Source organism: Poecilia mexicana, unplaced genomic scaffold (genome assembly GCF_051168715.1).
Source record: "Poecilia mexicana isolate PSO_F unplaced genomic scaffold, ASM5116871v1 scaffold_2, whole genome shotgun sequence".
NCBI classification, from domain to species: domain Eukaryota; kingdom Metazoa; phylum Chordata; class Actinopteri; order Cyprinodontiformes; family Poeciliidae; genus Poecilia; species Poecilia mexicana.
In genome coordinates, this window is record NW_028263371.1 from 5,959,417 (window position 1) to 5,970,133 (window position 10,717).

At 40.4% G+C, this 10,717-nt stretch overlaps 1 protein-coding gene across 1 annotated transcript in view; it reads left to right on the forward strand.

Moving 5' to 3' along the window:
• prkcaa (protein kinase C, alpha, a) overlaps positions 1 to 10,717 on the forward strand; it is a 135,403-nt gene that overhangs the window by 42,682 nt on the left and 82,004 nt on the right. Inside the window, exon 3 of the mRNA XM_014997820.2 lies at positions 5,982 to 6,064. Within this exon, the coding sequence (XP_014853306.2) occupies positions 5,982 to 6,064 (83 nt within the window). The remainder of the gene's footprint in view (positions 1 to 5,981; positions 6,065 to 10,717) is intronic.

The following is a 10,717-nucleotide window of genomic DNA, read 5'->3' on the forward strand; positions in this document are numbered from 1 at the left end:
TAACACAGAGACAGAAACAAATGGTTAGGGCAAGGATCTGAAAATGATCTCTGATTCGAACTTTAGCTTCATTAGCTTCTGTGACTTTGGCTTACCAAATACAACAGGGTGTTGAGCTTGAAGCTCTAGCCACCCATAATAAAGTAAAGACTTACTTTACTAGATGAGGTTGCATGCTGACAGGAAGTGGGCAGCACTTTGCTTGCAACTGCTTATTTACATTTTAACCTCCTTTGGAAATAAAAGTAGCTGTTGGTATTCAAAGATTTGTGAAGCCACAATTTCCCCTCAACATTTTTTAAAAAGACTTTAGTCTTTACTTTCCCATGTTGAGTCTTCATAGTTTTTAAAATTGATTCTACTATTGACTTAGCAAATGTTTTCTAGTGGATATTAATAAATATTGGTAGAACTTAAGCACTGAGAGTCATCTCTAAATTTGAATAAACAGAAGATGGGCATCACACCTTACTCATGTGTCAGACAGAGACTCTTAAATAAAAAGATTGCTCCCTGCAGCTCCGACATTAACAATCTAAGGTTTTTTTTGTCATTAAATCAGAGAAGTGGGTCAGCCGCGTCCCATCGGCTTCCAGTTCGGGATGAGTTATGGAAGTTCTCTGCTCCTGAAATGTATTGCCTGTCTCGCTTGTTGGCTGGCGGTGGTGTGAGTTACGGTTTCATGGTTTCATGCTGGCTGTGGATTGGGCTGACTGATTGCTCCTCTGAGGCAAAGCGAGTCCAGCGGGTCGGGGTTGGTGGTGATGCGAGACGTCTGTGTTGCGGGGGGGGGTTGTATTGATTTGCCATCATTAAAGTATATGTCAATACAAATAGGTTTCCAGCTCAACTCCTGGCTCTCTAAAGCAGTTCTTGAACTGATTTGGAAATTTCTCTGTGTTATTTCTACATGTTTAACTTTCATTCCAGTTTTAAAATCACTGTTAGTTATCTTGCCAGCTACCTAAAAAGTCCAACCTGACCCAGCCCGAGCCGGTACGCATTGTGCCCGACGAATTAGCATTAACTCTAAGCCCGAACCTGACGTAAACCTGACGTATTATTTTAATTAAGCTTTCACTGATTGGACCGCAATTTGTGTTAGCTTGTGTTTAACGTGTTCCAGCTCCATCTTGTTGTAACCGCATGGTGAGTCAAGGGCAAATCATCTGGGATGTGTGATTGATGGGAGCGGAGCAGGACATATTTATTATGCAGTGTCCTGCCATTGTTACAGTCTAAAGATCGTCTGCCCCTTAGTTTCTTTTCTTCCTTCTTTCTTTCTTCCTTTCTTTCTTTTCTCAACGTAATATGTTGTCAACCCCTTAAACTATATGTAGATTAAAGCGACTAATTTCGGTTCGGGCCGTAAATCTAGACTCTGCTATAGTTACTGTGAGCAGTCAGTAATTAGTGGATTATTTCAGTAGTTATATGGTTGTGTTGTTCACTGAATGGCTCATTAAAACGCGCTCAGTAATGCTGTCACCTGTGTAAGTCTTGAGGGAGTTCCCATATTTGCTTAATGTTTAGTTTTAATGTTTTATTGTGATAATAGTGCAGTTTATTGTGGCTGACAGCTCATATCAGGCAGCAGCAACACCTCCAGATATTCTCAACCCATCGCTCTAACTACTTTAGAAATAATCTATTTTTGCCTTATTGAAAACTATCAAACCTTAAATGATTTAAAAATGTTTGTTGGAAAAGCAGAATGTTCTGCTTTTCCCCTCATCACTCTCACACTTTTATCTTTGTGCTCCAATGTGAGAATCACACGTGAAGATACCATCTGCTCACCGTCTCTGCCTCCAATAAAGGACTCATTAAGTCTTAATAAGGGTTTCCACTGGTCTGGGTCCATTTGTGGCAGCATTCTTGTAGCTTTTCATTTCAGTTCTTCTTTGGTTTAGTCCCCCCTCCCCTTTTAACAATAATTAGACCAGAGACATTTCTTGTGAAAAGCTAGACAGACACATTGATGCCACTTACATTATGAGCCATAGTTCCATTGGAGCTGAAGTGGTTAAAGCAATGAAGTCATCCTCTGCTGCAGAAGTAACCTTTGACCTTCCGCTTTTGTGGCGTTCCTCATATGAGACAATTTATGGTGTGCTTTACGACGATACAGATAAAGAAAGGCGAAACATTTTTCCTGGAATTTTTCACATGGCAAAGGAAAATCAAAGTGGCTCATTTTAGCCTTATTTTGCTTTAAAGTGAATAAAGTATTGTTGAAAAGGACGTTATTTTTATTTCCCATCCCTGCCTGGTCAAATCCATGAGTTAATATTTGACCAGACATGCCTGTTAGTGTGAAGTGTGGGGTGTAAAGCTTCTTTCCAAGGGAATTAGCGGCTACTGAAATTCAAAGAACACGGTAAATATTGACAGGATCTTTGCCGCCCACATTTCAAACATCTAAAATAACAGCGCACTGTGAGATAAGGCGTGACGATGTAAAACGTTTGGAATGCGTTTCGTTTGGTTTTTTAACCATCCAGCAGATAACATATATTAAAAAAATATATAGATCAGAGCCACTATGTGATATGGGGATGTCGCTGTTAAGTGCCAAACAAAGCATGTTGTTGTGAATTATTTATGAGAAAAATGCAATATGTGGTCCGAACGCAGCGGAGATTATCACACTGAAGAGGAATGGTAATTTCATGAGTTATGATTAATAATCTGCCAGCGACATCAGATTTATCTGGCATATTTTTAATAATAGTGGATGCAGATTTATTGCAGGACAGACAGCAGACAGATTTAACTCAGTTGACTTTGACACCAAATTACAGCATGCGTTCTCTTTCTTTTTCTACAATATTTATTTATGTAGCACCCTGTGATGGACTGGTGACTGTGACACCAGCACCACAGCAGGGATGAAGCAGTTCGTCTCATTTGACCGTAAACGTTTCGGCCATTTTGCTTGCCCATTTGGGGAGCAGCAGCAAAATTCATTTTGAGTTTGAAGTTGTTTTGATTGCAGGTCTTTCTATGCAGCTTGCTCCTTACTGAGTTCATGATGATGTATACAACTGTCTCTAATGAAACCAGTGACGGTTGTGTTTCAGTGTTTTTTTTCCTTTTAAAGTTGTTGCCTGTATGAGACTTTCTGGGTGAAGAAACGTATATCAATTTTCATTTTGTCTGAAGACACAAACCTTGGCGAAGAAGTGACATTTCCAAATAATTAGAGATTAAATTTAGATCTTAGACATTAGAGTTGTTTAGAAGTTGCCTCTAGAAAGCAACCTTATTTGTTGTTTTTGTTATTTTGTTTATTTATTTTGGATATTTAAAACGTCTTCCAGTTCCAGTGTTTAAATGTTCATTAGAATTTAAAGTTTATTCACCTTTGATAATGTGTTCTTGTGTTATTATGCCATTACAATTATATTACTTGAAGAAGGTCTCAAAACAACAACGTTGTCATTTATCGCAATAACTTCTGGGACAATTTATCGTCCAGCAAAATGTGTTATCGTCACAGGCCTGTTTCTGACTACTGATAGTCAAAAAAGGCTATTTTTTGACTATCAGTAGTCAAAAAATATCCTGTGTATATTTGTCTGTGTATATTTGCGCTTATTTGCAATTTATTGACCCTTGTGTGCAGAAGAAAACATCAACAATGTTTTTTATGTAATTTATAGACCCATCTCTTCCTTTTATAAGTCTTGCAAGTTGCATAACCTCTCCATCTTGGAGAGAGAACAGTTCAGATAAATCAGTAAAAGCCCAGAAGTGTTCGATGTTGAAGACGAGCGGATTTAAATTTCTGAACTTATCTCTGAACCAATCTTGGTATTTTTAGAGGGAATGAAATGAAGCGATCAACCAAGGCCGGCGCATCACGTCGCTGACGTAAACGAAATCACTAAAAGCCGTTTATAGAGACTAGAAACGAAGACCATTGAAAACAGCAGATGTCGACGCTCAGGAGGTGAGCTCTGGCCTTGAACGTTAGCTTGTCAAAGATAAAAAAAACAACAAAAAAAACAGGGTTTTCTTTCAACAAGGTCCTTAAGCAGAATTAACAGTTATTAGACACATTTGCTCTCAGATGGGAAAAATAAATAGTTTTTATTATTCTCTCTCTCTCTCTTTTTTTTATGATGCCCAGTCAGGCCTCCTCTTCCTGTCTCGTCTTGGTGTGAGGCAGTTCGGTGACAGGCGCCTTCCTCCACATTGACTCAGCTGCTTCCATTGGCTGTGAGCTTTGGTGTACTCGGCGACCTAGCACTTAGACATACAGAACCGTTCTGTGCGCTCTGACAGCGTGTAGGCACAAGGATTCAAAGTATGAGGCCCTGGATGTGCATTCAGTAGATGCATGACAGCCAACTGTGCCTGTCTGTGTGTATTTAGAAATGCTGGGCGGTGGAGAAGGGCGACAATATCAAAGGCAGATTCTGGTCTGCCTTTGACTGCGTTGCTGTAAATGTGGCGCTTTGGTTTCGTTACGTCGCCTGCTGGATGTTGTTGGGATTCAGGGCTCACTTCACATTTATTTAATTGATCCTTCTCTGTTAAGTAGGAAAACTCTCTTTCCCAAGTACCCCCGGTTGCCATTGGAGTCCCACAAGGTTTTGTCTTTGGGTCAGTTTTATTGACATTGTGCATGATTCTCGTGGTCCTGCTTCTACAAATACATCAGTTCATTTCACTGCTATGCAGACGACACACAAATCCATCATGTGTTGAGTCAATCATGATGGGTTTTGGTGGCAAAAACTGGACCCCACAACCGTCAAATTACTCACCACCCCAAACATAAAGGGGTTTGGCAGCAGACATGACTTTGAATTTAAGCCGCTCCGGTAAAGTATAAAATATTTGGTGCGCCACAGGCACAGAGAGGACAATATTCAGCTTCAGTCTGTCCCTCAGGCAGCCAGTGCATTACTTTGATATAAAGAAACTGTATTCCTGCAGTCATCTGAGGACTACTTGTTGAAAATCAGACATTTGATGCGCCGTAAGGTGCAGGTACACCCCAGCCTCTCATTGTGTCCTCGGCTCTAATGGCGCCAGCACACACAGCAGTTCCTGTCAGACATATGTGTCTTTGCCGGTGGAACAGGGCTAACCGGTGACTTTGGGAAGCTTGTAAACTTTAATTGTTCTCTGCTGTTTTCCGAGTTAGCATTCCTACCAGATGTCTTCTCACCGCTCCATACGGGATTTGTGGGTGGAGGTGAAGGAAATTAAGGGACTGCTGTTGAACCTGAACTGCTAACAGAACGACGCGGAGCTCAAATTTAAACATCACACAAGCAGAAGAATAAAATTTTAACAATTTGGACATCAGCATGTACAGAAAGCCAGAAGTGTCACAATTTAATCATTTTAAAAATCCCCAGATTTATGTTTATACCTGTGAATGTTTCAGTCAAGATGGAGACACATGTCAAATAACTTAGCTTTACCTCAAATAAATCAAATACATATCTATGTTATTTTTTAAAAATCTTTTTTTTTTACCTCACGGTCTTGTCCTGAATATCCATTATGAATGCATTTTGTTTTCTCCACAATCAGCTGATTTTCTACGCAGGTTATGCAAGGGTTTTCTTTAGTGAGACAGCGGTTCCTACTTCTAGATTGGTCAGTAAGGGAGATCGTACCTTCGCTGTAGTGACCTTAAAACCATGAAAAAACATTCAACTTTCAACACTTTTTTTCTGTAGTGTTCATACCTGTTTCTTAAGTGGGTCTGGGACTTTAATATTTGAGTTTGTGTAAAGTTTGCACAAGAAGATGAGCAAACGTGGAGGGATGACTGGCCATTTCAAAAATATGTAAAGTGACCCTTTTTTTTAGGTCTCCTACTTTGTTTTGGTGTATCTCAATGCATCATTTACAAACACTAGACGTTAGGGCTTTTTACATCTTTTCGTCGTGTCTTTCTCCAATGTTTGCTGCTCTGAATCTCCTTCCTGACTACGTCCTGTTTTCTTGCCCTGCAGTTTGCTGTTTTGTGGTCCACAAGAGGTGCCATGAATTGGTCACGTTCTCCTGCCCGGGGGCAGATAAGGGGCCCGACACAGACGTAAGTACCAGAGTACCAGCTGTTCCCTCCTATTTGTTTGCTGCCATTTATGTCATTAGACCTCAGCACATATGAAATGGCGCCAGAATGCATTTCTAACATTCAGCCCTCTGTTGCTGTTTACCAGCCTTTCTCGTTCGTCCTCGTATAAAAAAATGTCGCAGTCTATTGAGGGATGAAGGAAAGCTGAATCTTACTTAACTAATTGGCATTATTTCCCTCGCAATTAGAGCTGAAAAGTGTTGGCGCGGCGTCTAGATGGTTTGAGGATAATTTAATCACAAACAAATTTGTGGAAAAGGAAATTGGGGTTGTGTGTCATTTTGGGCTCTCTCAGGAGAGAAACCTTTTTCGGTGTTCGCGCCTTTCCGAAGAAAGAGTTCTAGGGTAAGACTAGCAAAAGTCCCGATGCGATCAGAAGAGCTGCAGGTGGTTAATAAGGTTCATTCGGCGTCAGTGTTCCTGTCCCGTCATGTAAGGCACCACCTGAGTCAAGCGGTACTGAAATATCTCAAGGAGACACTTTACAAACCCAGAAAAGCCTAACTTAAACCCTATTCTGTTGATGCTTTTTGTGGTCAGTGCCACTGAAGACATTCTTAATCTGAACCTTTTTTGCCTTCTTTCCACTTCTTTGGCATCCTGCATAAAAGTGTAGACGCTTTTCCACTTATATAAAAGCGCTTTTACACTTCCAGTCACTCATGCGCTCCCTTCCTGGTGAGCAGATTGGAGGCATTGTCAAATGCCCTCTAGACATTTTGACATTTAGTGAGGGAAGCTGAATTCAGACCTTTACTTCTCTTCATCCTGAACTGCAGTCCATCTTACAACTTCATGACTCCCAGACGTTAACAGATTTTTATTAGAAAAAAGCTCCTCAGGGAACATAGGAGTTATAACCCCAGTGGTTTTGCTGTGCATAGATGTGCATCTTGCAAACCAGTTCTCCTTATTACTTAATAGACGCAATTGCGCTGGAATTCCTAACTAACAAAATGTACACATTTACTGATCTGAAAAGCATTTTTTCTCCATAATTATATCAGTTTCACCAAAAGAGATGCTGCCATCTTTAAGTTTTAATGACACTTGTCATAAATTGTGAAAAGTTTCAATGGGTAAGCCACTGTATGAATAGTACAAAGGACATTTTTTACAGCCACGACAATAAGTAAGATGCCCCATAAGCTCTTAAACTCATCAAGGACACTTGCAGTGAAGTTTCCCACCATTTCTTCTTGGTTCCCTATAGGAGCAGTTATTTGCTATCAGTCGTTTGCTTGTCAGCTCTTTAAGTGTGAAACTCCATTTGCATACCTGGCCTCTTGCTGGGCACTCAGAGCCTGGCCTCTGTAACTGGATATATGTCAGTGTGTCAGTAGGGATCGTCAACCCAGACTCTCTAAATAGAGTGCCCCACAGATTGTACGGAGTCTCCAGAAGCATAAGGTAGCTTGAGCGAGGTGCTCCATGATCCACTGAGAAATCAGGTTTAATGTTTTCGGGGGACATTGTTCAGTAACTTGTCTGATATGTGTGTGTAAGAGATCCTTGCTGCCCTCGTGCCCGTTTTCAGACAAAACTCAATTCTGTTTCAGTCCATTTTCTTTCACAACTGCTACAAATCAAATCCATCCACTTTTAAAAGTACACTCCTTTCACTACTAAACTGTCCGATTGTTGTTTTTATGCGTTTTTTTTTTTTTTTTGCGCAGTTGCAGCTGAGTTGCCGTTGCCAAGGGCAGCCACACATATTACAAGGCTTAAAGCAGAGCAGAAAACCAATAACTCCTTCAGCCAGATAATATCTTCTGAATCTGCTGCATCTCGGCTATGTGCATCTTATGACTCATTTTTGTGTTTTATAACTCCCTCTACTATAAGAAACGGAGCGTGTCGAGCGGTCGCAGGTCTCTTCAGCAGAAGCTAACTTTGGCTTGACGGGGCAGAAATGCATTTTTCCTCAGAGCTGCTGGGACAACAGACTTCCTGTCTTTGAGTTTCTGAACCAAACCCATCAGTTTACTTGGGTTCAAACCAACATCGGTTGATCTACAATACCACTTCTGCTGTAACGTACCTAGAGGTTGGTGGGTAGAGGTATCCTTGCTGGTTGGAGATCATCACAGTTTGGCTAAATGTTTTGTGTGGCTGCTGGGTATAACGTTAGCCTGCAGCTCATGTAAGATCAGTGCTTTACGGAAGAGCGCCATCAATAATTCAAGAGCTCTTGGTTTCACCGCCGGGGCACGGCAGATGAACTTGAGAGGTACGATGTGCCTGCGTTTGTGGGGGTGTGTGGCTATTGCATCATTAATGTCCACTTAACCAGTACAGCACATTTGACCCGAGGCAATCTGCTAGTCTGTTTGCACTGATTTCCTTTCTTCTTGCGCACACGCACACACACACACACACACAGTCACACGAGTATACACACGTATGCTCAAACAATCACCTCTTAGCCCCTCGGGCCTGTTTCAGTGCACAGATAGTTGTGACAGAGTAATACAGTTAAGCAGCAGCGCATTTCCTTGGAAACGGACGGAGCTGACCCGAGGGTGACACATCATCCAAAACAAACCAATAACAAATGGACAGAAAATGGAGACTGAATAGTAGAGACACCTTCATGGTTTTCCTGTTTGTCGAATTTTATTCAAGTTACATTCCCCATTGTTTTGTTCCATTGTATTCTATTATTTGTGTACCTCAAAAGTTGGTTTGTGTCGTGCAACCACTTAGTTTTCAATTTGACGTCACAAATGGTAAAACGCTGCAATGTTCATTCAAGAAGCTGATATGTCATCAATAGTCAGATGGAACATCAGTGGAACCGCTGATGTAATGTTAACCTAGCTTTCAGCAGACTTTGGTATGAACGGGTTATGTTTAGAAAGATTGACCTCAAAACCAAATATAACGCATCAGAACACACCAAATTAGAGACGACAGCGTTTGTGTGACAGTAACTAAATAATGTCAGAGAAACAGATCTACTTTCAGGCCTGCTGTGGGTAATTATTCATGGTGTTAAGATTCACATCATCCCTTTGCTCTCCATCAAAAAGAAGGGAAACTACTTAAAGATTATCAAAATGTGCAGGTGGGGATTGAAAATAGTGGGTGAGCCACTCTGTGCACAATTAGGAGAACATGTTTCAGCGTGGAAGTCTTATATAAAATGTACTTTCTTGAGCTTTACATCAAGTTATAATGTTATTCCCTCATCAAAACATACCTGGAATGTAACTCCCCCACTTGGCTCCTACAGACTAGCCAGCACCAATTAGCAAACATCTGGTGGAACTGCGCAGCTGTTGAGCTCGTTATGTCAGTGTTGCGTTTTTAACCGTGCAACACTGGTAAAAACGTTGTTAAAGGGTTAATAGAGGAGCCATGTTGTGATGACTTCCTGAAGGCGGAGGTTCAGAAAGAACAAGAGTTTCTTAAAGAGACAGAAGCCCAAATTTAAAGCGCTAAAATTCTAAAAAGTCAAATTTTTATATACAGCATTTTTATCACAACTGAAGGTAACATAGTTTTGTGATTGTGCTATAAAATGGCTCTATGTTGCTGGAAAATACACAAAATGTAACTTCAGTTCAGAATCAAGCATTAGAGATCATTAATTTATAACTCTTGTAACATAATAAAACAACAAAAAATCACTGTGTTTTTCAGACCATTTACATCCTAAATGTCAAATGTAAATTAGTGTTATCTTTTAGAAATTATTAAAGTGTGATACTAAATAAGCATTTATTTAGCCTAAGCCTGAGAAGTTATAAGTTTTGCAATGGCAAGACAAAATATTAAAAACAACGCTTTTTGGGTGAAGTCCAAGAATCAAAACTTTGATCGCTTACTGCAATCATTTTCATATATTTGTAAGTAAATCATTGAAAATGGAGCTAAGATTCAATGCATTTTCTGAGTTGACTCTGAAAGAGCTTGAATGTGACGGACCGTTATTTAAAAGTTCGACTCTGAAACGACACATTTACAGAGACGCATTGAAAAGGCTACCATGTACTTAACGTGAGAGCGCTCATGTTTAATGACAAGAACTCGTTTCGCCTCCAGAAAAAAGTGAAGCAATATTTAAAAGTGCAAATCACGTGGGAGGCTCTTCACTGACAGCACATCTGCAGGGAGCGGTATTCTGCTCTCAAAGCTCGGGATGCACAAAGTCTCATTACAAGGATTCTGCCCGAAAATTGAAAACAAGATTAAACTGGAGTGGTGCTAAATTGCATCATCTTTGCCACAGGCATCTTGGATTGTCACAGGCAATGGAGCCTTTCATCTGTATGTTTAGTCAATTTACCTTCCAGCGAGGGTGCTGGCCCTCTCTTTTAGACTGGCCTGTTCTGTTCTGTTTTTAAAGTCTGCCCTTTTATCATCAAGTCAACATTGAAGCCAAGACTGGAGATTGTCGTTTCATCTCCCAAACTAAAGCTTGAATTGTAGTGACCTTTTTTATGAGAATATATTTAAGTGGGCAGAGATTTGAGTCTTTTCTTGAAAGTTCTTCAAGTTGGCTTTTGTTGAGAATTGGATGAATAACACTATAAATCGGATTGTCTGTCTGTTGGTCCACCACGTCTAGTGATTCGGGTCATTTCATTTATATTGTGGCAGTTTGCA